The sequence below is a fragment of the Labrus mixtus genome, chromosome 12 (assembly GCF_963584025.1).
Source record: "Labrus mixtus chromosome 12, fLabMix1.1, whole genome shotgun sequence".
Classification (NCBI taxonomy): Eukaryota; Metazoa; Chordata; class Actinopteri; order Labriformes; family Labridae; genus Labrus; species Labrus mixtus.
The window spans coordinates 20,311,956-20,339,840 of NC_083623.1; the positions used below are offsets into that span (position 1 = coordinate 20,311,956).

The 27,885-nt window shown below is 43.5% G+C and overlaps 1 protein-coding gene across 3 annotated transcripts in view; it reads right to left on the bottom strand.

Annotated features, from left to right (window-relative positions):
- Positions 1-1,562: 1,562 nt before the first annotated feature.
- bcl11bb (BCL11 transcription factor B b) overlaps positions 1,563-27,885 on the bottom strand; it is a 30,068-nt gene continuing 3,745 nt past the window's right edge. For all 3 annotated transcript variants that reach the window (XM_061052505.1, XM_061052506.1, XM_061052504.1), the window contains 2 exons: positions 22,733-23,119; positions 1,563-6,724 (listed from right to left, as the gene is read on the bottom strand). In XM_061052505.1, coding sequence (XP_060908488.1) covers positions 4,662-6,724; positions 22,733-23,119 — 2,450 coding nt within the window. In that variant the 3' untranslated portion in view covers positions 1,563-4,661. The remainder of the gene's footprint in view (positions 6,725-22,732; positions 23,120-27,885) is intronic.

The window sequence follows — 27,885 nt, forward strand, 5'->3', positions numbered from 1 at the left end:
TGGCAAGAACTGGCAAGCACCAAGAATTCTCACACGAACCTGCCCCCATTTTCTTTCTTCACTCCTCTATCTCTGCTCCATTGTTCTGCCTCTTCTCTCTCTCTCTTTTCGCGCTTTACACACAAGCTAGTGTGTACACACACACACCCACACACATAGACACACACACTGTGCACTCTTTCTGTTATGCTGTTATGTTATCCAATGGCCTGGAGGCTCAAGCGAGGACAGGCTTGACTGCGGTTGGCCTGATATCAAGAAATACCTGATGGGTCCCCACACTCATGCCAGGACTCATTTATGAAGCATGAGATGTTCAGCAGCTACATTCACAAACTAAACATATGAGTCATTTTTTCATTTGTATTGTTGTCTAAGACTAAGAGAGTTGTAGTAGCAGTTATATCTGAAAATTAAAAGTTTGGAAACTGATTTTCTTTCTGACCAATTACCTGGTGTTGCATCAAAACAAGACATTTTATCTGTGGGATTCTGATTCAGTATCTGTCTGTGTCTTGTCTTGCCCGCAGTACGTTCGCCAAATTGGTGAAAGTTAGACAGATTCTTCTCTGATAACATGCGGTAGATTATTAATTGAAATCCAATCATATAACTGTCAACTGATTTGAGAGGTCCACAACAACAACTTCTGTATGTTTTTATCCCCCCCTCATCACCAGAGATATCAGCGTTTTGGTGTTAGAATGAAGAAAAAAAAAATTGGGCATAATGTAGGGGGAATTTGATTCCAGCATTGTTTGAAAATAGTTTAAAATGAGAAAAGTACTACCTTTAAACTTGTTAAGAAACCATCGTATCACAGACGACTATCACAGCTTAACACATGAACTGCTACAACTCATTCACACTAAAGCAAACATTGCAACAGTGCAGGAGAAACTCTGGAAGACAACTAGGTCAACTTCTATTACCTCATTATTCTGCATTATGCTACATGCTAAAGGTTAAAGTTGTTCATCCTGTCGCAGTCTTTCTATAACTTAATAAAGCTTTTACACTTTTATTTATTCCCTTATTTACCACCGGGCTACACATATTTCACATAATAATAATAATTGAGAAGTCTTATTTTCTGTTCTAGTTAGGTGTGTCTTTTTATAGTTGTTTTAAATGCTTTAAATTTCAACAATGCATGGGTCAGCCACAGTTTGAAGGCAGATGGTAAAACTCTGACAAGTCATACTTTAATAAATCAGTTTGGACTAATTATAATTTAAATTGTTTATAGCTTATAACCGCCTGATATGTGTTGTTGTATGGGGTGTAAAGTTGTTGACATTTCCTGAAAGTTTTCATTGCATGACTACTAAATGAACATTGTATTTGGTAAACTCATAGAAAATGTTTTCTGTCTTAACAGATTGTTAAGTTCACAAGAACGGGCCTGAATCGTGGGATTCAAACTATAGAGTCTTGCATAAAGACTTTTTCTTTGCCGTGCACACAAACTAAGGTTCACGTATAACTGTCATCAAATGTGTCAACGATCGTTGAGTTAGGAGAAAAGGAAAAGCAAATAATCAGAATACAAAATGCCTCAATCGTAGAGCAATTGCAACATTTATTGAAGTGTTGGCTTTCTTGTATTGATTTTTCAACACATTACAAAAATACATATATGTTCAAAACAGCAGATGTGTACTGTTCTGAAATCACTTTTTTTTCACAATGATGCACTCCCCCCAAAAAGACCAAGGAAACTATTTTGTACAAAGAGTGTAAGTGAAAGTTGTGAAAAGTGAAATATGAAAATGTTTTTTTTTTTTTTAAATTACAGTTGTAAGTGCTGTCACAAGACCTTCAACCGACCATGAGGGGGGAAAAAAAAAAAAAGTTCATGAACATCTCAGAGAATTGATTTGGAAAAGCGTTCCGGCACAAAGCAACGTATTCCCCTGCCGAAGGCTCTTCTTCGTAATGATCATCTTATTCTTTTTTTTAAATTCATTTTTCTTTTACATCCATGAAGGATAGCTTCACCAAACAAACAACGGAAAAAAAAATATAAAAACTTTAAATAAAATAGAAAAGGTTGAAGAAACCAAGTCAATAATGGCACCACTCTTGTTAAAAAAAAAAAACAATAATCTGGCATGATTCTGCAATATTACAATTCAAAATGTGTCTTCCCATACAGTGAACAAGTAATCATACAGAAACATATCCATGAAGATAAAATCCCTCCACCAGGATAATCATACCAAACTGCTCTGGCAGTCAAAAACATTTGAAAGAACATTGGAGAAAACAATACTTTATTATCATTTTAAACACTTACACAGAGTATTTCATTAATGGCATACTTCAACACTGTAAACATATTGAAAGACTGAATGTTCATGTGTGATTTTAGATCTCAGGGTTCGTCGGATCATCACTTGAAGGTGATGTATTTTGTAGCTGTATGGCTCTTTGAGGCCTGACTCAGACTGCGTTGTCCTTAAATGAATACACTGTGCGTTCACAAAAGGATCTGGATTTTTGCACACATGCATCAATATGTGTAAGCAAGCTGAAAGCAGCTCTTCAGACGATTTCTTTGTGTTATTTCTCAAAACAGTACCAAACTAGGCTGCAACTGAATAGCTTATGGAGTGCTGCTGTGACCTCAACATCATTTCCTTTCTTAAAAAAAAAATCACAAAAAGACGAAATTTGCATTCAAGATAAAGTACAAAATTATTTTCCCATCAAAACAAGTATGTTTTGGCGCAAATGAAAGCCAGACAAGAGGGCATAAAAGGCAGGTCAAACTTTCAAGTGAAGATGATTTTGGTGATTGAGAATTGCAGCACAAAAATGAAACATGAGTCTCTGTCTCCTTTCATGTGGCTTTGCTCTCTCCCTCCCTCTGAGGCTCGCTGTCTCACTCTGACGGTCCGTTATATGATGTGGCCAGTAGATGTGCATTTAGGTACAAAAAAAAAAAACCTCACTTTTCATATGCTTCCAATTTCATTTGAATGACTCTTCTGCCTGGTCAAGGTCTTGCTCGCTCTCTCCCTCCATTTCTTTCTTCATTTCTCAGCTCCAATCTTTCATTTTTACTTTAAGAATAGCCCCTACCCAAGGTCGCCTGGCCTTACCCCCCATTGCAGCTGTGCTCAAAATTATCATAACTCATATAGCAAGATTCATTTCAGGATGAACGATGCAGAAAATAAAAAACTGTAATCCCCAAAAGTCACGAACATGCACACTGTCTCAGAATCTGTTACTGCGAGTTAAACCCATATCACTTTGTGAAGCGAATGAACAGGCTTCCCTTTTAAAAGCCGCTCTAATGCATGAATCTGAGCTAGTGAACTGTGAAAAGACGCCGTCGGAGAGAGGCTTAGAGCACGCTGCGGAGAGAAGAAAACACACACGCTAACACACACACTGATGTGAATTTCATTTGGAACCGTTTTGTGGGACACAGGGAGTCAACCTGGGTCATAGAGAGCGGCCAGGCCAGACATGAGAGGGAGATGGAGAATGATTCAGACGCTGTTACGATTGTTGAAGTAGCTTTAGTTTAACAAATGTGGGTGGGGAGATAAACAGGTGGGTCTGCAAAAGTTCTAATGAATGGTAGTTACACTTAGCATATACCGTGGATGATGCGAGCAGCTGGTCTTCTGATTGTTTAGTTAGTTGTTTAGGCCGTCTTTCACGTACAGTCGGGGCTACTTTAACATAAAAAAGAATATATTTACAAACAATAAACAGGACTGTTCTTCTTCTCACGTTAATCACAAGTAGTCTTAACTTTTTAGGGTGGTTTAATCCTACATTGGGAATGTACTGAGCATCAGTTAAGGGTGTCTCCATTAAGTGCAACCTTTATTTATGTCCTGACTGACGCGAGGACAGCAATACAGTAACTGCATTTGGAGATAATTATTCACATGCCAATATTCTAAAAGGACAAATTTCCTGAATAAATTTAAAGAAGGTAGCTAATCAGTGTCTCTAAGACGGTGATGGATTTTTCAAATCCACGCTGATGTTTTTATTGTCAGGCTGACATTCAGTGCTTTAGGCCTGTGTGAGGGAATGGATTGTAGTCCGCTGCTGCAGCTTATAATATAGAAAACAATTATTTTTACTTTTAAAAGCTAACTGCTTCACAAAAGTTTACTCTCACATGATAATAAGCTTCCTTAAAGGAAAAAAAAAGAAAAAAAAAAAAGAAAATTTGTATTAAGGGGGACTTCTTTCCAGCTATCTCATTTTAGAGAAAAAAAAACATGTTTAAGCACATTTCAAAACTAACTCCATATGAAATCCCACAAAGATGTACCTGCACATGCCAAATATCATTACAAAAAATCCAATAAATACAGAAATTATTGCACAGTAGAAAGGCTCCATGGATTCCTAACTGATAAAATCCTCAGACAGTTTGCCAAGAAACACCAAGCATGGCTTTCCAGACAACTTTTCATTAAAGTTTCCCTTTGTTTATATTCTCAGGTGGCAGTTTCTGTGACAAGAAAAAGATGGACATCAATCAGTCTAATTTTTTTTTTTTTTTTAGAGAAAGATTATCCAGCCAAGCCCCATAGCTGAAGAAGTGGTTATAGGGATTTTGTGTGTGTATGTGTGTGAGTGTTTGCTTGTGTACAAAGTCGTCTGTATGACTAATGTCTGCTGGCTTAACCTCTGTCCGCCTGCTCCAGTTTGACCTCACTGGCCATCAAATGTTCCCCGTGCCACTTCTTCATGTGTTTCTCCAGCGTGCTGTACACACTGAAGGGCATGTGGCAGATGTCGCAGCGGTACACCTCCTTCCCGAACTGCCCATGGGTCTTCATGTGGCGTGTCAACTTGGAGCTCTGGGCGCAGGCGTAGCTGCACAGGTCACACTTGTAGGGTCGTTCCCCCGTGTGGCTGCGTCGGTGCACCGTCAGGTTACTGCAGTTCTTAAACACCTTGCCACAGTACTCACAGGTGTCGTTCCTCCTGTCCTTAGAGCTCGGGGGCCGGCCGGGTCCAGGTCCCCGCATGAGGTGAGGAGTGCTGCTGCCGCTGCGACCTGAGGCGCTCCCTCCTTCCATCAGCTCCCCAGGTGGGGTTGAGAATCGAAGGCTTCCCGTCTCGGAGGAGGAGTGCTCCGAGGAGGTGGCGAACGGCGACTGGCGGGAATCTGTGAATCCCAAGAAGGGTTCTCTGATGAAATGGCGTGATGCGGCGTAGCCAGCGAGGAGCTGAGAGTAGACGTTCTCCGGGGAGATAAGGGGAATGGTTGGGGGAAGCTCCAGCTGTTCCTTCTCTATCTTGATCCTCTTGTTGTTGGAGGGGCTTTGGCTGGTGATCGGGGTAGGCCGACGCTGGAACAGCCCAGGAAAAGAGTCTGCTTCAGATACACTCATCCTGCCGTTCATCAAAGGCCTGTGCTCATCCTGCTCAGTTCGCTGTGGCTCTTCCTCCCTCTCATTCCCTCTTCCTCCTTCTCCTTCACCCCTCACTCCTCCATCCCCGTTGGGTTGCCTCTCCAGGCTTCTTTTGTTGGGGTTCAGTCTCAGGTGATTGTCCAGGTGGTTGTAAGGGTGCATGATGCCCATCCCAGCACTGTCACTTCCTCTATCCCCGCTCAGGGGTTTCCCCTCCGGAGACTGCCTTGTGCCGTTCTCCCGATTCTGGCCAAACTCTTGCAAATCCTCACTTAGGTTGGAATCTGTCCGACATCCATTCCTCAATTCCTCCTCCTCTTCCTCTTCCTCCTCTTCTTCTTCCTCCTCTTCCTCCTCCTCCTCCTCATTGTCGATTATCATCCCTCTTGAATCTCCATCCCTACTCTTTTCTTCCCCCTCTCCTTCTCCTCTGTTTCCCTGTTCTGGGGAGCCGCTCATGGACCCAGACTTGTTGTGCATATGTGTCTTCATGTGCCTCTTGAGCTTGCTGGCCTGGGAACAGGCATGATCACACAGATGACACTTGTATGGCCTCTCTCCTGTGTGACTGCGTCTGTGGACAATCAGGTTGCTCTGGAACTTGAAGATCTTGCCACAGAACTCACAGGATTTGGACTTGCCCGGGGTCTGGTTCTGTCCTTGAGGATCAGGAGGGGTAGAAGACCCGTGTCCCCCCTGAGAAGTTGGTGGCTGCGGGGCAAAGGTGAGAAACGTGGGAGGCTTGGCGCCAGGCTGGAAAAGTGTTGGACTCAACAGGCGGTGCATTGGTGGCACGCGATTGGGGGACAGAGGGGGTGTTGGCCCGCCATTATTGGTCGTGTTGCCTGCCAGTTCCCTTAGACGTCGTGAGAAGTCCATGGATGGCGGGTCCATGGGGGCCATCCGCATCACCCTCTCAAAGGCACTGGGGTGCTGTGACAGCAGCCCCATCTCCTCTGGGCCCAGTCGCTCTAAAGGGGGTCTAGGGGGTGGCGGGGGGCTGATGAAGGGCGGAGTTGCAGGCAGCCGGGTCTCCATGTACCCTGGGGGCGGGGCATGTTCCCTGAGCAGGGGCGCAGCCATGCGGAGGAGGTGGAATGGGTTGTTGGTGTCACCAAGGAAAGTGGGGAGAGGCGATCGAGGCAGTGCATCAGTGCAGGGGGGCGGAGGAAGAGCCATGCGGGGCATAAGGGAGCAGTTGACCAGGTGGTTGTCCAGATAGATTCTGATGCCGTGGGTGTGCTGGGCATGCTGGAGCAGGAACCAGGCGCTGGTGAATGTCTGCTTACAGGTAGTGCAGATGTAGCTGGATGGCTCATCTTTATCTGTTGGCAAAACAAAAGAAAATTTCATGAGTTTTGGAGACAAAAAAAGTTTAAAATCAAAATTCAATGATCTTAACCAACATTATACTTCATGTTCATTAACAACCTGTGTGGACTCATGTAAAATAAGAATTATTACTTGTACAGTTAACAGTCCTGTTTTTTTTTTTTTGCTTTATATGAGGGTCTGCCATGGCTTTTCATGTGTATGCATGATTTTGAGTGTATGTGTGTGTCTTCAGGCTAATGCAGATGGCAGATATTGCCCTAAGGCCATGACACATTATGCTAATTCTAATGTCAGCTTGGCTTTAATATACAGATCCATCTCGTCTACTCTGTCATTTCCATATGGAGACAGGGGAGGCAGTGATGGAACAAAAAAAGCACACCAATGGGAGAAAAAGGAACTACAGTAGAGGTGGGTGAGGAAGATGTGGTATGAGAGAGAAAGACAGACACACAAAGGGAGAGACAGGAGAGGTGATAAAATGTGTAAACAGTACAGACCCCTACGGTCTTAAAGCAGCATCCACATTAAATAAAGCTCGACGTCACTGGTGTAATAACAAGTACAGTAAAGTTCTTTGTTGTGGCTGCACACACACACCATCACACATCACTCAATGACAACTTGCCCCTTAAAATGGCACGACTTAATAATGTCAGATGAATCTATCAGTCACTGTGGCACGGCCCTGTCAGCCTGCTGGTGAATCACAAAAAAAAGAGTCTCGGTTTGGATTCATTTAATTCAACACAGGCTAACGTTGAAGGAGAATTTCTACAGTCTTGTGTTTGCTTGCAGAGCATCTGCATCTACTTTTATCATCAGTGGCTACCGCAAGCCGAGTCAAGTTGGTACGGTGGTCCCACAGCTCAGAGCCCGGAGGGTGAAAACAAAGACGGAGGAGTTACTTTTGCCCAAAGTCTCATGTGATCAAGAAAAAGAGCCCTTAAGATGGCTGACTGCCTCAAAGCGGCACATTGTCATGGAATGTAAAACACACATGCAGACACAGATACACGCGCAGGGTATTTTCTTTTCAGTACACCTAAGTACACTCTCAAACTCACAGGCACACACACACACATGCTTATATCTTGCAGAACAGATGAGCGAAAGCTGATGTTGGATCAGTGTCTCGTACAGGAACCTGATTTGGCGGTGTGATTGGTTTGGCTTTCCCCAGGGGAGACAGGGTCAGAAAGAGTTAATGAGGGGCTCATTTACTGATTCTGTCTGTTTTTCTCCACTATTAGTGGGGCTCTGCTGTAGCCGTCACTCTCACTGTATGTGTGTGTGGGTGTGTGTGTGTGTGTGTGTGTGTGTGTGTGTGTGTGGTGGGAGATGACCTGCCTCCTGTGTGTAGGAGCATGTGTGTGTGCATGTGTGTGGACATGTATGAGGATGTATTTTTGTGTGTGCGTGGGGGGCGAGTGGCAGGCTGCCTGCCCGTGTTTAGTTTGGCGACGCTTCACACGGCCGCTTGGCAGCAGAGAGCTGGACAGCTTAACAGCTTGGACGCGGAGAAGAGAGTGAGAGAGGGAAGGGAAGAGGAGGAGGAGAGGGGGTAAGAAGAGAGGTGGAGGGACTTTAAGGGCCAGACGTGCTATGGGCAAACACACACACACACACACACACTCACATTAACAGTGACACACACATAGAGAGCATTTACACGCCCCTAGGGACCAATGGGGTCTGTAGACTTGGGAGTTGTTTAATTCCATCAACAAATGAGGATCAATATGACATGAAGATGTGAAATTGGCAGAGGGATTGATCGTCTCTCTCAATTAATCAAATTCAGTTTTTTTCTCTTATTTTATCTCTGTTTTGCTCTGAACACACGGCCTCATCAATACACGCCACCAAATCATAGCGCTACCCCCACAACCTTCAAACCCACCGCCACTACAGCAACAAATTTGCATCTTGTCGTATCTTACACAGCTGTGCCATATGCTGTTAAAGGAAGCGTGGCAGCTAATAGACTGGCAGCTGATGGCTGCTGCCTAATGACGGCCAAAGACAAATTTCGTCAACATCCAAAACAAGCAGGCAAGCAAGAAGGGTGAGGAGGAAAACAAGATAGATAGATAGATAGATAGATAGATAGATAGATAGATAGATAGATTTCCTTTATGTACCTTGGCAATGACTATAATAGGCCATCAATTAAGGGAACATTTAATGCTTTCAGACTGACACGTTTGTTGATTGACAGCTGTATTGGGCTGTTGACTCAGTTATGGTTTTCTTCTGCTCCACCCTGACCTCGTCTGAAAAATTAGGAAAAAACCCAAACCTGCAGGATGGAAAACTTCCACTGAAAAACCTATGTGTAACATCATACTTCCCCCCTATAATATAACATGCACACCCATACATGCTCACAGATATACACACTCCAATCTTTCCTCTCACACACACACACACTTGCCCACATGCTAGGCGAGTGTGAATATTGTAACTGCGTTGCGCTCCAGCCAATAAAGCGTTCATTAGAGAATCACGATGGGCCGTGTCATGCTTCAGTTTGAGGTAATTATAGTCGTCTCTCTGACACACACGCAGGGACCCCTCCACTGCTGACCGCCAAGGTCAACTAGCAGTTAGAACAGTTACACTCTCGTCTCTCGTCACGCAGTCACTGATGCCGGACCTAATCGTCCAATTTACTCTGACACACCATATGCACACAGACACATAATGACGCACATACATTTACACACACGCTGGTCGGTAAATGCGTCTGAGATGAAAGGTTAAATGAAATGGATTTGCAGCAGGATTCTGTAAATTGGTGTTACATAATAAACTGAATGGGAAGTTTTTTTTTGTCATTTAGCCCGCAGTACAACAATATGTCAGTGTGACAGTGTGATGCATTTCCCTCAAAATGCTCAGAAACTTTGACTTATCCGTTTTTTTTTCGCTCCAAGGTGTCCATCCAGACATATTTTCCGAGGAAACAGATGATCACAACACGGATCTGATCCCAGCTCAGCACTCTTTGTCTTCTGCAACAAAACAAGGGCTAAGGGCCAGGAGGCCTGGAGGAAGTTATTAAAACATTGGCACATGCATGGAGCTGAGGTGGGCCAGTAATAATGCCCTCCCTCTCTCCTGGGTTTTTTTTTTTTTTTTTTTAACTAAACCACGGGTCCAATTAAGCCAGTCTTCAGGGACCAAGATCTGAGCTTTACATCAGATTTTATTCTTTCCAGATTGTCTTTTATAGCCATTATTTTGCCTTAAAAAGTACAAACAAAATGCCAGTGAATGAAGGGGAGCCATGATATTGACTGTTTGCATATGGCCAGTGGAGGAAAGTTGGTGTGAGCTTGGCAGGGTTTGAAGTAGGGACCAGGCGTATGGTGCAGACATGTGGATTTTGGTTTAATTTAGGAATTCACATATGCTATCCCAGCAGTCTGAGTTTGATTTATATTTTGGAGGCATGAGCTCCTTCCATTTACATTACACTTAGAGTTTGGGGGCTTTATCAGTCGCTCTAATCCAGAGGGACTTATAATAAGACCACAGAAGAATAACAAAAAATCCGCAAACTCAGCCTGCGACAAGATGGGCAGACTGGAGCTTCTCAGTGAACAGTGAGTGGATGGTAATGAACGCTCACTGATGCCAAATTAACTCTCTCAAAGCTTAGGAAAAAAAAGTAATTGAAAATAAGAAGGATTTGAACAGTAGCCCGCCAACTTCTCTGCTATGCTGCGTTCACTGACATGGACACTTCTGCAGCAGGCAGAAAAAAGACATACAGAGAGCAAGTTTGGAGCATGTAGTAAAATGTTGCTTTGTTGTAGAAAAAGAAGACAGTACACGGCCGGGTTGTTAACACGGAAGTGACTGGTGCAGTAGATGTACTACAGTAGATGTCACGTGTGTGTGTGTGTGTGTGTGAAAGTATATGTGTGTGTCCAAAGCAGCATTCCAGGGGTTCAGGTTTGCTGTTCTGCTCCGGCATTCCATCAAGGGCGACAGAACGCCACAGCGACAGATTTGCATACTGAACAAAGCCGCCCGCAGGCTAGGCCACTGGGACACAAACCTGCCCCTGCAGCCCCTCCCTCACATAAAACACACACACACTCACACACACATGTGCACACACAGGCACGACCCTGGGAGTATGTGCATGTGTGTGTGTGCACCTGTCAGGGGTTAGCTGACACCTCTGCTGTTGGCAAAGCAGCTCCTCATTAGCATGGCTGTGATCTAAGGGTCCCCAGGGGTCTCAGCCTCCTCACCTCGCCCGCTTGCCCCCCCTTGCTCCCTTTACACCTCTGCTCCTCTCCTCCTCTGCACATCTTCCATCCATCCCTCCTGCTCCCCCCTCCTCCTTCTCCAGTCTCCCCTTTGCTCTGACGGCATGTTTGTCATGAAGGAGCTAATCAGGAGGCCACTCAGAACAGGCTTGTGTGCGTGCAGGTGGGTTTCACAGGGTCACCGAGGGCTCAGAAGGTGAACTAGCACTGGCTGACCGTCGTATATCCAGTATGAAGTGAAAGAGAGAGAGAGATGGAGAGACAGAAAGAAGGAGAGAGACTGTGGAGGGTGGCGGTAGCAGGCAGGGGGTAAGGCTCTCACACAGTGTGACTGGCTCCATGCTAACTCAAACCAGCTTCGGCCTGCTAACCATATACATCTGTGTGCAAGCATGTGTGTGTGAGTGTGTGTGTGCGTGTGTGTGTGCGTGTGTGCGTGTGTGTGTGCGTGTGTGCGTGTGTGTAGCCAGTATGACCAGCTGAAATGCCTGAGAAGTTTTAAAGAAACAGTGCTGCTTAATGTGTTTGCTGGAAAGTGTGTGGGATGGAAAGCAAAAACTATTTTCCCTTTTCAGCTCCTAACTTCATTTCTACAGTTTCCTCTCCCTCGTGTCTTCTTTCTCTCTCTCACGTACACACTCAGCACCTGCACAAGGTATCTGGGTACTCCACCCTGACCCTCATGCCTCCTGGGATGCGGGTCAAATGAACAATAAAAGGGATCAGGTATCTTCAACAACTAATCACAGGCACACACACACACACACACACACACAGAGTGAGTCCCGCTCTACAACAATGCACGAGCAGAGGAGGCTCTCGTGTAGCATGTTAGTGACATGAGGCTAGCTATCCCAGTGAGGGCACAGGGGACACGCTGTGAAAAATAACTGGAAAGACCTCTCTGTCAGCGAAGAGCTATGACTTTTGGCTCGGCTTCTAGGACAAAGAAAGAGGGAGGGAGAAAGAGGGAGCGATATAGACGGAAGAAAAAAGGAATGAAAAGAAAAAGGGAGCTCCATAAAGTGCATTAGCTAAGCTCTCTGTGGCATTTCTCAAAGCCTGACTCATCGCCATCAGCTCCTAACTGGTCCCAGCGCCTGTATTTGTGTGTGTGTGTGTGTGTGTGTGTGTGTGTGTGTGTGTGTGTATGAAGGATATGTGCACACACTTGTGGGGTCTGTTGTCTGTCATGTGACGCTGACAAATGGATGACACTCAATCGTGCTTGTGGTTGCGAGAAGAAGCGAGAGAGACGAGCAAGATGGAGGAGAGGATGAAAGATGGAAAAATGAGGGCGGTGGGAGAAAGGGAGTAGAAGAAAAGGAAAAGACAGCACAACAGAAAATAGGGAATCACAGGAACTCTGGGAAATGGAAATGAAACAGCGCATAGTTTGTCTCATCACCTGTGCTTGTTTTCATTTTTCATAAAGATTAAAACCAATTTCATCTTCTGTTCCACAACCCTCCCATTTTACAGTGACACAGCATCAGGGTAGACGTGAGGCCATGCAATAGAAAATAAAGGAGCCAAGGTAGAACAGCAGGGGTGAATGTATGAATCCCTATTAGCAAATGCAACAATACAAGGTGACATCTTTAAAGTAAAAAGCCCCAACAGATGCGACGTACAAACCACAAAGACAACAGCATAATGTTTGGATAGGTGATGGCATCAAAGATAAAAACTCATGCGACTTCCACAATGAAATGCAGAGCGACTTTGTGGACTCGCACAATGTTTGTTCGAGGTTTTACATCCAAATGAGCTGCAGTCATACCCTCAGGGGCTCTCACTTTGTCCAGAAAGTTAATTTCCTATTCAGCGGCAGGGAAAAGGAAATTGACTTTGACATGAGAGTGACACGCAAATTCTGTTTTGTGGGTTTATTAAATTTTTCATCGGATCAATCATTTTATACAAACAGTGCAAAAAATGTATTATGTTATCCTTTGAATATACTTTTCTTGAACGGTCAACTTAACGAAATTAAATTGAACCAGAGTGTTTCAGCCTGTGATACAGCAGGTGTAGGCTACTTCTGCAAACTCCTCTAAGGCTGCAGTCAGATGTTGACTCTGCACTTACATGGCCCTAGTATGTGTATGCATGTGTGAGTGTGTGTGCCTAAAAGACAGATAGATATGGACAAGAAAAAAGGAAAAATAGTGCTTCTGTTCCTCTGTTTGTGATGTATGTATATGTGGTTTCATGAATGTGTTTGCATGTATATGCCCATGCTCAGGGTGTGTATCTCTGCTACCACTCTGTGACAGGGTGCTGTATTCTTTCAGCAGTAGTAATGGTCCCCAGCTGCTTTTTGCCCACTGGAGCCAAGCAGCCAGGCCCACTTAACTAGCAGCCCACAGGAAAATACCACCGAGGCCCTGAATGAAGCACACAGGCCCTTCCAACCCAATCAGCCCGCTATAAAACTTGCCCCTCACATGCTTTAGACATAGCGTAGAGTCCTTTCCAGTGATTAGGAAACAAAGCCTGAACATTTATGTTCTTATTTACTGTTATTCCAAAATGTTCTCAAGTTTAGTACGTGATTCTGGCCAGTAAAGGCTGTGAGAGGATGCATTCCTATTCCTCATGCTCCGACAACAAAGTAAAAGGCTGTAAGCATCACAGGAGAGAGCCCAGAAGTGTTGCATCATTTGACGCCAGTTTTGCAAGCCATCTAATGAGTGTTAGCTTACAAAAAGGAAGTAACAAAGAGGGGGGAGTGTTAAAAAATATAAAAATGAACCACAAATGTCTATAAAACTGCTTTGAATAATATTTGAAAGAAAAAAAGGTTTTTGTAGCCAATTTCAAAAACAAGGATGTGACTATGTGCTACCTAGTTGGCTTAGCTTGGCACAAAGAAGATGGGGAAACCGCTAGCTTGACTCTATCCAAAGGTACTATTCTTATTAAAAGTACCTCTTATGCTCAGTAATTAACTCTTTTTTCTTCTCGGTGTAATCCATACATGAATAGACATTTAATAATTACTCATTGTGGTTTTACTGTTCTGTATTAGACTATTTCCTGCTGTGAAGCAGTGACTTCCTGGAGTCTTCTTCTACAAAACAAGAGAAGAAATAACGTTTTTGTTAGTTGGAAGCAGTGCTTTTGAAAGGAAAAAACATCCATCTAACACCATCTCCAAAGTTTTTCTTTAACTTTTTAACTTTTTCTATTTGTTTGTACCTAGCTAAGCTAGTCAACTACTGGTGTTAGCTTCATATTCAGCATACAAACATGAGAGTGACACGTATTGTCTCCACTGAAGTTATGTTTACCAGAATGTCAAACTTTCAATCATTATATATCTGCAGACTAATTAGGAAAATTAGACAGAAAATTTGACATGAAAAATTAGTTTATTTCTCTACAAACATCTGAAATATTAGGAATGTAGAACATTTTAAATGTGCTATGATACAACACAATCATTGTCTTATCTGCTTATCTTTTAATCTGCCTTTCATCTTTGATCCCATTGTGATCCAGCGACGGCCAGAAGCACAGCATTATTAGCTGTAACGCTCATGTCTCCAGGTGCGTTCTGTTCCTGCTCTTTGGGTCCTATACATACTCAGGTGTGTCAAACCGTCTCCAACATTTAACCTTGAATGCTCCACACACACACCCAGACTCACACAGAGAAATTCAGATATGAGCATAGACCCATCTCTCATCATACACACCCAAGACATATTTATGGAGTGACAATTGTGTGTGAGATTGGGCTGACTTGATTGGCCTCAGGCCTCCCCCTGTGGGTTTAATGTGGCCTCTCCCTCTCTCTCTCTCTCTCTCTTGCTCTCTTTCCCTCCGTCTCTCTGTCTCTCACTGTTGTTTCTTCTGTCTCTTTCTCGTTTTTCTCTCTGTCTTTCTGGCTGTTATCACGCTGATACATTTCCTGCTCCTGGCACGGCTCCTGCATAGCTTATGGTTAAAGAAAGCTTTCATCTATCCAGTGCCTTGAGGACACACACACAAACCCACTCACACCCACACTCGCACACACATACTAACACTGGTACAGGCCAGCGCTGCCCGACCAGACCACAGGCCCAGACAAGCTCCGCTGGCACCAATCACCCTGATAACATCTTAGGCTTTATTTCATTTTGGCTCACTCTGTTCTGCTCTGGGAAAGACAGACACAGAGAAGAGGGCTTTATGGAAAAGTATGAATTACTCCGTATAAAGGGAGAGCGCAGCCCCCTTAACCTTGAGCAGTTAACTCCCCTGTCTGCAATGCCATCTACGGACATGACAGTGCAAGCCCTCTTTCATCCCAGAACGAGACCGGAGCAGACGTTTCAGTCCTTCTTGTCGTAGGTGAGAGTTCAGGTTTTGTGAGTTTAAGTGTAAGAAAAGCGATTTAAATAAAAACATTTTTACTTTTTATTTTTAAAAGTGAAGTGTCTTATTTTTTAATACATTTCCCACTTAAATGTATAAATAATCAAATCACACCAATAAAGACTTTGGGTGCTCACTAAAATAAGGAATATGCCTATGTGTTGAAAAAAAAAAAAAACATCAATGTTTAATAAATGTCCCTGGTGCTCTGGATGATCCTTAGAAGGACTTTGGTATTAACTGTTTTCACAGAAAATGGAACGACTTCCTGCCAAAAAAGAGTCCCTATGAAAATTGTTCAGAGCGTGTTCTTTGGATTACAAAGTAGCAAAGACGCTTTTTCTGGAAAGTGCTTTTGCTATTAAAATTCATTAATGCGTTTCTTTCTTCTTCTTTTAAACCCTAAAAATTAAATTCCATTAAACTTTCTTGTATAGGGCTTTTCTGTATAGGAATCAAAAGTTCATTTTTTAGGCTTTTATCTCTTGCTTTAACTTTAACTGCTTATAGGAAACAGTTACTGTGAGAAAAAAAAGATTCTGTTCCAATATTTTGTTTTTACACTTTTTTATTGGTACTACCTCACTACTGGTTTATATTTAAGTGACAAACATACATAAAGGCAGCTTGCGATCTTCATGTGTTTGTCTGTGTCCGGTGTGTTTTCTCTCTCGCGCTCTCTCTCTCTCTCTCTCTCTCTCTCTCTCTCTCTCTCTCTCTCTCTCTCTCTCTCTCTCTCTGTAATTGCTGGAGACAAATAAGTGGATGAAATAAGGGGAATCATAAGTGTACTATGAAAGGCTTTCAATATCTCGTGTGGCGGAGCAGCCTGTAAAAGGAAAAATAGGAGCATAAACGCTGTGTCCTCATTTTCTTCTCCCACAATCCCACCCAATCAGAGTGGGACGCTAATAAGATAAGAGGAAAGGAGCAACAACAGTGAAGCAAGTAGGATTACCCCCGTCTGACTGGCTAAAAAGCACCATCCCTTTTTTCTCTTTTCACAAATACTAATGGTAGCCCTCTTCCACCCAAAGGCAAACACTTTTCTATAGAGAGCTGGAGTGAACGCCCCGGTCAGAAAACCTCCCCATTTACTCCTGAATGGGGCATATTATATGTTATGGCACACTGACTGCACAATACCTGAACACACACAGACACATGAGTTTCATCGGTATGTCCTCAAGTTTTTCTATAGGGTGTGTTTCAAAAGCCAGACAGAGGTGAACATGTTGCTCAGCAAGTTCTTATGTAGGCTCCTGTATATGTGTAAATATGCCGATTCAAAATATAATTACTGTAAGTTTTTCAAAGAATTTTGCACCTTAACTGAGCACTGATGAAAGCACACCTGTAATCGAATGTCACAGCAAGAGAGGAGAAACAACAAGTAGCTTGAATAACTACAGAGCAGCCGTCAAATTACCTTGATTATAGCTATTTATGCAAAGAACATAAACACATTCACAGATTCCCACTGACACAAGACAACTTATGGTCCGCAGCAGCGAGACCATGAACTTCACATCAGCACTTCACTCAAAGCGATGTGTTTGTGTGGAATACCGAAGCAAGCGCCATCATCGCTCTCCATGCGTAGCAGGGACAGGGTGTGAGGTTTCTAATGCCTCTTAAGTAAGGCTGTTAAGGAGCAAAGAGTCCGCACATCTGGAAGACACAGTCAGTCGGCACATGCTGAAAGTTAGCGGTGGCGCTCGCAGTCCAAATTAGTGGCGAGTTTTATTCCCCCGCTGTGGTAGGAAAATATCAAATCTGCTGCCATATGAGTGCCATAAAGCTGGCTGTAGAGCGTTTGATGCCTTCATGTGGGAGCCTTTAAGCTGTGTGAGTGCATGCATGTGTCTGCCTGTGCACGAGTGTGTTAGGCCTTAATGTGAGTTGTATGCATTCCTGCATGCACACACACAATGAGTGTTTGTGTGGCTCTTATCAATGTGAGTATTCAAGCACTCTGTTGAGTTATGCGTAAACGTTTGAATGTATCTATCTGTAAGTGCATTTTGTGTAAGTGTTTGTGTCAGGTGGGAGTGTGCATGCGCAGCTGTGCCATGTTAGCAGCCTTCTTATAGACCTGGTTGACCCTGCTGGATGCAGCAGACAGACACACACAAGCAGAGTCAGACGGCCCCTGGGGTGGTCCTGTCTGAGGCACAATGTTATGAGCCAACAACTCTAGGGGCCCATACACAGGCAGGAACACGTATACTGTAATTGTACACACACGCACATGCTCACACAGAAGTAAGGTACTTGGACACAGATGCCCATAGACGCACACAAATAACGAGGGAATTGATTACAGAAGTTAATGGTAAAAGTTACTTCCGCTTTCTATTTCTGCAGGATTCCAATCACTTTTTATGTGCTCATCTTTGTTATTTTAGGGAAACATGTTGCTTTCTCTTTTAAAAATCTATAAGCATTTAATTTTAGAATTTTTTTTTTACAGCAAATTGAGTTACCAGGAGTAAATAAGCAAAGTTGATAGTATAGTTGCTCAAACAGAGAAAGTCTGCAGAAGCATGTGAAATAACATGCAATAGCAAAAATAATTGCTATTGCTAAAAATTTTGAATAATTGTCGCTGGGTTTATTTTTATATTTTTTTATTCTAATTCATATTTTAAAATATCACAAAAAATGGATCATCAAAGATCACCCTCTTTTGGAATTCTACACAACAATAGTGTTCATTAAGCTCAGAGTCTATCTGTGGTGACAGTTTTAAAATATATTCTGTAAATATCAGTACCATCCCATCACTTTATCCTGTCCATCTCTTTTTCTTTTCAATAATGGAGCTCAAAAGTGTAACAACAAAATACGCATGAGGTGGCGATGAGTTGAGTTTGTAATAATCAAATTTTTTGTGTATTTTATGGAGTAAGGAGTGAATACTTCTATTTTCACCCACAGAGGAAACAGAGGAATGAGGAAATATTTGCCAAATTCAACACACTCCGCGCACACACACACACACACACACACACACACACACACACACACACACACACACACACACACACACACACACACAATAAGAGAATAGAAAAAAATAGACACACATGTCTACCAGCAGACACAAGACAAATTCCCTGGCAAGCATTCAAAACACTCATGTAAGAGAACATAAACATACAGAGACTTGCACCAGAAACACTCACACACACGCACACACACGCACACACACACACATGCACGCACACACACAAAAGTGTACACACACCTCCTACACAACTGCCACCATGTAACCTCTAATCACAACCCCAGAGCTTGGACATCAAATGAAGCAAGTTTTTAAAAAAAATCATCAGGAGTAATTAACGCATTTTCATATGCAAATGTGATTAATGCAAAACTACAAAGTCATTATGCAAATCGACTTTTCCTTGAGCCTCTGTACAAATATTCGCAGCTCAAATCAGGGATCAGTCTCGCCATCTTTCTTTTTTTTTTATCTCTCACCCTTCTCCCTCTATCTCTCTCTTCTCTCTCTCCCGGAGTAGAGATAATGCGTAAGTAGCATGTGAAGTTATTTCTAACGCACACAGTGTGTGTGTGTGTGTGTGTGTGTGTGTGTGTGTGTGTGTGTGTGTGTGTGTGTGTGTGTGTGTGTGTGTGTGTGTGTGTTTTCATGCGATGGGCCGGGGCTATGGCATTACGCCGCTTGCCTACTGATTACTGGCTGCTTGGCACTGGAGCGAGACAGGGAAGCCGGCGTACAGGGGAAAGTATGAATATGCAAAAGCCTGATTGCTTTTCATGATTAAAGCCTATTTAATATGGAAATGAGAGCAAGCCAGGTGATTAAAGGAGCATTGGGTGGTGGGGCAAAAAGGGAGGGGAAAAAAAGATGGGGGCTGAAACAGAGAGAGAGGGAAGAAGAGAGGAGGGGAGAGGGACACCTTCAAATCCACAGCGGTGGTGAGGTGTGGAAACTGGAATGTCACAGATATTTAGTGACAAGTGTCGAACATGAAGGTTTGACCTCTTTGGGTACAGAGGTTAAATTCACCTTTTAGTCACTTTTAGTTTTTACGGTAATACCACATGTTTTCATGCAGAAACTACCACTCGTCATTAACATAAAGAAAAACATTCTTGATGCTGATTGGCTCAAGAACAAAAACTGATCCTAACACGTTTGAAAAAAAACAACATCTGCACACTTTCACACACTTTCACACCTGCAAAAATGTTCAACATTTAGGTGTGACAGTTTTCAAGTGGCGGGCGTCTCATTTAAATTATTTGATCATAAATCTAGTGTCAATCCAATTCAGTTCACATAGCAGTATCGGTATAGAATCAAGGTTTATCAGCAGTTTCCCATACAAAAAAAAAAGAAAAAAAGCCACAGACCTTCAGCCTAAAATAGTGATGCAGAATCTAAAAGAAAGAAGATCAGAGGTGGACGGAGCGAGAGAAAAAAATGAGAGAGATGTTTGCCGCTGTCGCTCACATGGTCTCATGAAATATTTAGTGTGTGATCTCTATACAAAGTGTTTGTGAGTGAGAAAGAAAGAGACAGACACAGAGAGAAGAGAGACGAGTTGTCATGACGCGACTTCGCCCGGATGTGCTGGATGTGTTTAAGTGCTCCAAGGGGGCCGCCAGCCGTCCTGGGAGGGGTTCAAAGCAGGGCCAGGGTCGTCTTAGCATGGTAACGCTCCCCTAGCGACAACCTCTCACTTGCCTGGTGACACGCGTCATTCTTCACAGACGCTGCGCGCATACACAAATTCATACAAGGTACAGCACACACATACACCCGCATATTAACATACGGTGACAAAGCCCACACATAAACACGCAGAGTGCATGCATCAGCAAGAGAAACTCAAGGAAAATAAAATAGGGCACAGAAGGGCCATTTTTCATCTCCCAATGTGTGTGAGAGCGTTTGCATGTTTGCATGTGAGTGTGTGTGTGTGTGTGTGTGTGTGTGTGTGTGTGTGTGTGTGTGTGTGCGTGCATGTCTGTGTGTGTGTGTGTGTGTGTGCTTGCACCTTCTGGGGTTGAATCTGCTAGCCTTGCAGCATGTTTGCAGTTTAAGCGAGAGGCTGACAGACAAAGAGGGCAGACAGGATGTTATAAAACACAAGCAGGTGAAAAAAAACAATCCAGGAGAGGAAAGGGTTAAGCGTTATGCATACAGCAATACAGCTTAGGTATTTCATGCACGCAGAGTTGCATTATGGTACATTTTTATACTTATGTGAGTGCAGGTGTGTGTTATGCACTCTCATTTTGTCCTTTTTTTTCTTCACCTGTGCTGAAGAATATGTGTATTATGGCTGCAAAGTACTCAATACCACATGCTTGCTAGAAAATGTGATGATATTTCCTTATGGGTGTGTGAGCGTGGGTGTCTTTGAGTGTGTGCTGCTAACACATTGGACTTAATTAGACCTAATAATGTAATCTAATTTGGTTGAAACTTGAGACTGCCTTGAGTGGCAATCTAATGTGTTGAACAAAGCGCTCCTCCTCTCCTTCATTTGGGGCTTGGAGTGCTTTCATGTCCTGTTCTCTTAGTGATAAGACTGTCAATATGTCTGTCTGTCTGTATGTGTGTGTGTGTGTGTGTGTGTGTGTGTGTGAGTGACTAAATGCTGCCGCTCTAACAGGCTGACTCACTCGTTAACTGCTGAAATGTTTTTCCTCTGACCACCCAACAGACAAAGTGCTGTGTAAAAATTCATTGAGTCTTTTTTCATTGCATGAGCTTCCAAATGACTACCATGTTTTTGTGCAGCAACAAGGTGGTTTTAATATTAATTTAATGTCCAAATTATGAATTTAAAAAAAAAGGAAAATACAGCAGTGAAGGTAAAATCACTTACAGAATGTGCTGTCTCAACTTTTTCCTTATTATTTGCGTGCTTAAAGAATGAGTGTCATATTTCTTGTTTTATACTTTAGATTAAATTAAGTCAGGAATTTCTTTGAATTTCCCATTACTTTTATTTTCAAATATAAACTACGACTGCGCTATCATGTCTGGTTCGTGAAAATAATTTTCCACTTTCAAAAATGATGACCACACTCACAAAATTCATGAACTTCACATATACATTCACACCAGCTTAAGTTCTGTCATGAACAACGCTCAAATATTTAATCTGTGTCTCTGAAACACTGTCCCTTTAAGCAAAGTTTGAAGACCAGCTTAAAGAGTCCTACGGTGAAAAATAGTACTGTTGCATTATTTTACATGCAGTAACATATATCATAATGCATTATGAAATTAACCCTTTACTGCTCGCACTATTAAACACCAGTTTAAGACACTGTGGTGACCAGCCTCTGGGTGTAATCCCTTTACATGTTAGTGTGACGGGTAACTTTCACGATGAAAGCCTCGCCCTCCTCTAACTGAGTCCCTCTTAGTCTACTGGAGTCTGTGTAATCCTGGATAGCCTTCCCAGCTCTCGGGTGTGATGGTGACTGTCTCCTGTGATAACTTTGAACTGGTTTCCCTGCAGCGCTGGCAGTCTACAGACCCCCCCCCCCCACCTCCCCCCCCATAGCCAGATGAACGGCCTTGCTGCTTTATTAATCCCCTTCTCCTCACCCCGCACACAGATGAATTTTAATCAGCTTTCTTAACCTCTTTTTTCACATGCTGCAGGATTTCTTTACAAACGTTAAGACACGTGACGCACACAGACGGGCCACTGGAAAAAAAAATACGCACAAACTCACATACACACTCACTCACACACACTGGGGGCGGCGGCTCCTCTATCACCTTCTTCTTCGCCTTTCACAATTGGTTTCAGCTGAAGAAGTCCTTCAGGCCTGCCAGTGTGTTTTTGTTTGTTTGTTTGGTATGTATTTCTGTGTGCGTGTGTTTGTTTGTCTAAGTGCGTGTGTGTGTGTGTGTGTGTGTGTGTGGGTGTGGGTGTGGGTGTGGGTGTGTGTGTGTGTGTGTGTGTGTGTGTGTGTGTGTGTGTGTGTGTGTGTGTGTGTGTGTGATGTTTTACTTTTACGGAGCAGAATAGACGCACACAGCTCTCACTGACTCTAATGAAATCATCCCAGGCTACATTAATCCCTCCTGAAGGCCACTGTCAAAATAACAAGCAGCTGGGATTCTTTAAAGACAGCTATCTGTCTTGGACAGGTGAGAGAGGTGTGTGAGTTTTTGTGTGTGTGTATGTGTGTGTGTGTGTGTGTGTGTGTATGTGTGTGTGTGTGTGTGTGTGTGTGTGTGTGTGTGTGTTTTGCCATGAGAGCACCACTCAAAACAGTGTAAAGACTTGAGCTGCTTCTACAAACTTTTAAATCTTTACGTTTGTGTGTCTGTCTCCGTACCTCCTCTTTCTTGTTTGGGACAGATTCCCCTCGCAGGCGTCATCCTCCTCTCCTCATGCTCCTCGCCGCCGGGGGTCACCTGGATGCCCACCTCCACTGGAATGGACCCTCTGCCCAGCTCCAGCGTCCGGATCCTGGGAGAGATCTGGATGCCTGCCACGCCGCCACTTTCCCCGGGTTTCAAGAAGGTCCCGGGTCTGCTCCCTGGCCCACGGCACAGACGGCGCTTGTGCTCGATGAAGACCAGGATGTCGCCCAGGGGGAAGTTGGTTTGGCATTGGCCGCAGGTCAGGAGGTCATGCTCCCCTGGCCCCAACCTCTGCGGGCTGGGAGTGGACAGCTGTGGAGATGGAGATCCAGCACCTGAATCATGATTGGCTTCAGCAGCTGCAGGAATTGAAGAGAAGTGGGGAAAATCAATTTGGTTGTTTTTTATAGAAACACAGGCAGAAAGAAAACAACATACATCTAGGTTTAGTTATTCCTGATTATGTTACTGGATAAAAGCTGCCCCCCCCCCCCCCCCCCCATCCGTCCGTCCGTCCATCCCACATGTGATGATCATAACATTCGCACTTGTGTCACTTTCATCGTATAAAACAATGCCCCTGTGAAGCTGCTTTGCCCAGACAAACACCTGTGCAGTTAATCTGTGAGAGATCTGCGTGGGTGGGACAATACACTGTATCATATGTGTGTCAGTGCCTCCATTTGTCTGCTTTTGTGTGTGTTTATATATGTGTGTGTGTGTGTGTGTGTGTGTGTGTGTGTGTGTGTGTGCGGCCAGGAAGCTATTCATCTCATGGTGCAGGCTGGGTTTCCTGTGAGGGCCTTTGCTGCACTGAGCTGTCACAGTTAGACGGCTGCCTTCACCACGTGGGAGCCCCGGCTTGTGCAGAACAAAGTGTTGCGTAGCGGAGGCCACATCCACCAACATGAGTGTGTCTGTGTGTGCATGTTTGTGCGGATCACAGAATAAGACATAGAAAAGAAAAAAGAAATGAGAGAAAAAGAAGAAGAAATGTGTGTGTGTGTGTGTGTGTGTGTGTGTGTGTGTGTGTGTGTGTGTGCATGAATGGAGCAGGTGAGTTCGAACACTGTATTCTCCACAGACAGAAAATCTATAAAGCCAAACCCGAGGTCCTGTTAAGAGAGTAAATCTCATTCTTCACAGATCTGACACGGTCATTAATAACCATTACACACTCTTCCCCCCAGCTCGTCCCCTATGGCACACACTGACTCCCTCAGCTTAACGTAAATCCCTCATGGACAAGCTCCTTCTTTTTTTCTAAAACCACCCTGATGTACCAGTATGAAGACATGTCCTGGAGGAAACCTGAAGCTCCAGAGACTTTAAGGGGGCGTCTGAGTGAGCGGGTACCCGGGGAGAGGTGTTGATGCCTGGAAGAGGAGCATAGCAGCGCCTGCCTGTCTCTGCACCCACCCCTCCCTTTTTTGCCTCCTTTTTTTTTTTTCTCAAACATGACACCCTAATAATTGCAAGATTAGACAAAGAGTGTGTGTGCTGCTGTGTGCGCAGCCGGAGTGTCGGTGTGTAGTTATCAGACAAAGATCCTTAACTCTCTTATCTCCCAGGGAGGCGTTACTCCTCTAAAAAATCCCAGTCTTAACCGTTAGACTCGGGTAGAGATCAGGCTGAATATGATGCACAGTTTTCCCGAATTTTTTTATTATTTCAAATATTCCTTTGCAACTATGAATCACCCCCCTTACTCTACCCAACCACGCACCCACCCTCCCTCCCACGCACACACACGTTCCAGTCCACTCACTTCGCCCTGGAGTGATGATCCAACGCCAAATATCTTTTCTCTAAATGGAGATGGGTTCCTGGATGCCTGCCAAATAATTTCCATCTCATAATCTTTGGCGGCAAAGAAGGAACACAAACACATATTTACCTACAGTTCACAGCTTGCGACCATAATTCACATGGAGCAATGTTCCAGTGTGTTCACACAGGCTGTGTAACCGTGCACATGCATGCATGCATACATGTATATGTGCAATGCATATCAATAAATGCACACAAATGCCAGACTATTCTTTGCTTAAAATGTAGCACTCTTGTTTCAAACGTCAAACCAAACAAACAAGGAAGGTGGCAAAAGACCCGGATCTTAGTGTTCTGTAAATCAGGATGACAGACACCTGGGCATTTGAACTTCACTTTCTCCCTGCACAGACAGATAAAGTAGGGCCTGTTCGTTAGCCTCTAGTTAAGTAACACGGCCTGGGGCCAGAAGGCTGTAAATTAGCAGGCGTTGGCACTGTCACTATGCCACTCAAATATCAGTCGGACATCTTCTAACAACCGCACCCCTTTCTGAAAAAACCCGCTCGCTCCCTCGTCTTTCCTGAGGCTTACCTGTGTGAGAAAAACACAGGTGCAAGAAGGAACTGAACATGGAATTCTTCCAGAGGAGGGGGAGAAAAAGAGAAGAAAAAAAAAACTACTGTGGACACAAACAGAGTGAAATGGAAACATACACATGAAAGAAAAACACTCTAATGTGGCCTATCATCGTGACAGACAGTGTCTAATTCCTCTGTATAAACTCGTATGTGAGAGGAACATGCTTGATAGGTAAGGGAGCATAGCAGACACACTGTCAAACATGCCATCGAGGAGAAGGCGTGATGATAGCAATGAAACCCAGCTGTCTAACGCGATATCGCACATACTTTATTCCTCTCTCTCACACACACATTCAGGGAGTTTTAGTCACCCAATGACAGTCCTGCTACTCTGCCTTATCAAGTGCAAGTTAAGTCAGGCAGCCTTAGAGCACCCCCTATCAGTTTGATGAGGAGAGAGTCAGTCAGTCACTCCACTGCTGCTGCTGCTGCTGCTGCACAATGTGTACCAGATGGGAGACAGAGGGGAAGACAATGAGCCTCTTTCACCAATATTTCCATTAGTGCTTAAAAAAAGGTGGAAAAATATATTGAAAAGTCTGCACAAAAAGTTCTCAAAGAAGAAGCTATTTTGCTAGAGGAGAAGAATTGTTGCATTTGCAAGGAGATTTTTTTTTTACTTTCAAATTTCTAAATGTTTGCACCACAGGTATAAGGCTGCATTATAATTTTACATTGGTGTTTAATCCAGTAAACGTGTCCTCTATGTCAGTGTTTTTCACAGTTGCAGCAGGATAAAAAAAAAGAAAGGTGGGTATAGCATGCAAAGGTGCATGTATGCGGTTCCTCTTAAGTCCTCTCCCGCTAATGCCTAATTATTGTGTTGGTCCTTAAATGTTCTCGTAAACTTGATGACTTTTTCTTGTTTGCATTGTTGCCTTAGGGAAAGGTGAAAGCAGAAATAAAATTCATAACATAGTTTAACAAGTCCCCCTCTTTCCTAAGAGGAGTTACAAGCGGAGGAAATGTAATTCAGCTCGGATTTGAAACATTTGTTTTTATTCAGTGATGCAGATTTGATTAGATTCTCGTGAGCGCCGTTCAACAGAAACCGTGAAACTATTTTCCGTTGGAGTCCTGACCTCACACAACATTTTAATACCAGCTGCACACTCTGTTCTGTTGGTGGAGGCAGAGTAAGGCCAGGGGCACTTGTATGACAGTCGACCATCCTGTATGGGTTCAGACCTGTCTCCCTTTCTTTGTTTTCTCCTTCCATTTGCTGAGTTAAAACAGACAGACACACACACACACACACACACACACACACACACACATGTGTGTAAACCCCACAGGGAAAGTCGGGTAAGATTCACGCTGTCATTGAAAATAAATGACACCAGCAACGTTGCAGATGGTTGCAATCAAAAATTCAAACAACAAGCGGCCTCGCTTAGCCTATCCCTGTTTTTGTCTTGCCTGCGATTGCCAAGCAGAGCTGCAACAGTTCGGTTGTGTAAGGCCAGGCCTGTGTGTTTCATTATCTTATCACCATTTAATCTGTAGCAGTCACATTTCTTATCATAAATCTTAGATTATCAGGCTGAAAGTGAGCAAAATACGGCTCTGCTGCTGACTGCGACTTGTCACTAAATCGTAGTAAATGACTTGCGAGCCATGAGGCATGACATTTGGAGATATAAATCAAAATTTGCCAAACAATTTTAGAAGATATAATAATAATAGAGGAGCTTTATAGCATTGCAAAATTGATTAAATGTGTTCAATAATATTGCAAAATGGAAAGAGAAGCTGAGAACAAACAGCAACGCTGCGCTGTAAATCATAAATCGCTCACCAATCATCTCCTGTGAGATTATCATCCGGTTACCACAATGTGTGTGTGTGTGAATATTTACTGTGCTGTTGCAGTGCGTACGGTTGGTTCTCTCCCCCAGCATTTGACAGCCATATGGTGTGAATAAAGGGGAAAACATTAACTGTTTCACAAGTAGCATGCCAATTCTGAGAGTAAACAGTTATGGCGAGGCGTTTCCATGGCTGGATGGCAGAAAACAATCCTGTGTATTAGTGATCCTGATATTAGATTGCAAAAAAACACCAGGTCAGACAAGGGAGGCCTGTGAAACTCGACACTCTAGGTGCTACATTAATGTGTGAGTGATTCATAAGGATATGTACCTACAGATTTCTTTGTCGCTGAAGCTTCACCATTTACAAAAAGAGTTTAAAAAGCCTTGAGGGGATGTTTGCCTGCAGGAGTCTTAATTAAACAAAAGGATGAACACCAAACTGAAGGTCAAAACAAGCTTGTTACATGTGATAAGCGAGTCTGTTGATGCATTTTCAAGGTGATACGTGCAGTTTTAATCGGATCTTTGTGTGAGTGCTTGCTTTCTGTGGTGCATACTTGAGCATTGTGTTCATTCACTGCTGTTACAGTCACTTGTGCGTCCCTCTTGATGTCTGGCCCTGCAAGTCGATTTCCAGTACATAGTCTTCTACAGAAAGCCTGTCCAGAAATATGCTGATATTCAGGTTCTCTGTTCACCTAACAACCGTGTGACCTATAAGCCCATGGCTGCAGGGCACCAGGCTGTGTTTAGTTGCACTGAGTAACCCCTTGTCTGACATGTGGCTGATATATGCCGGCACTCATGCAGATTATTAGTTGTGTAAGGAGATCTTGACACTCAAAATGACACTGGCGTGTTACACAACCTATTTACAAAGTAACACCAAATTAAAAA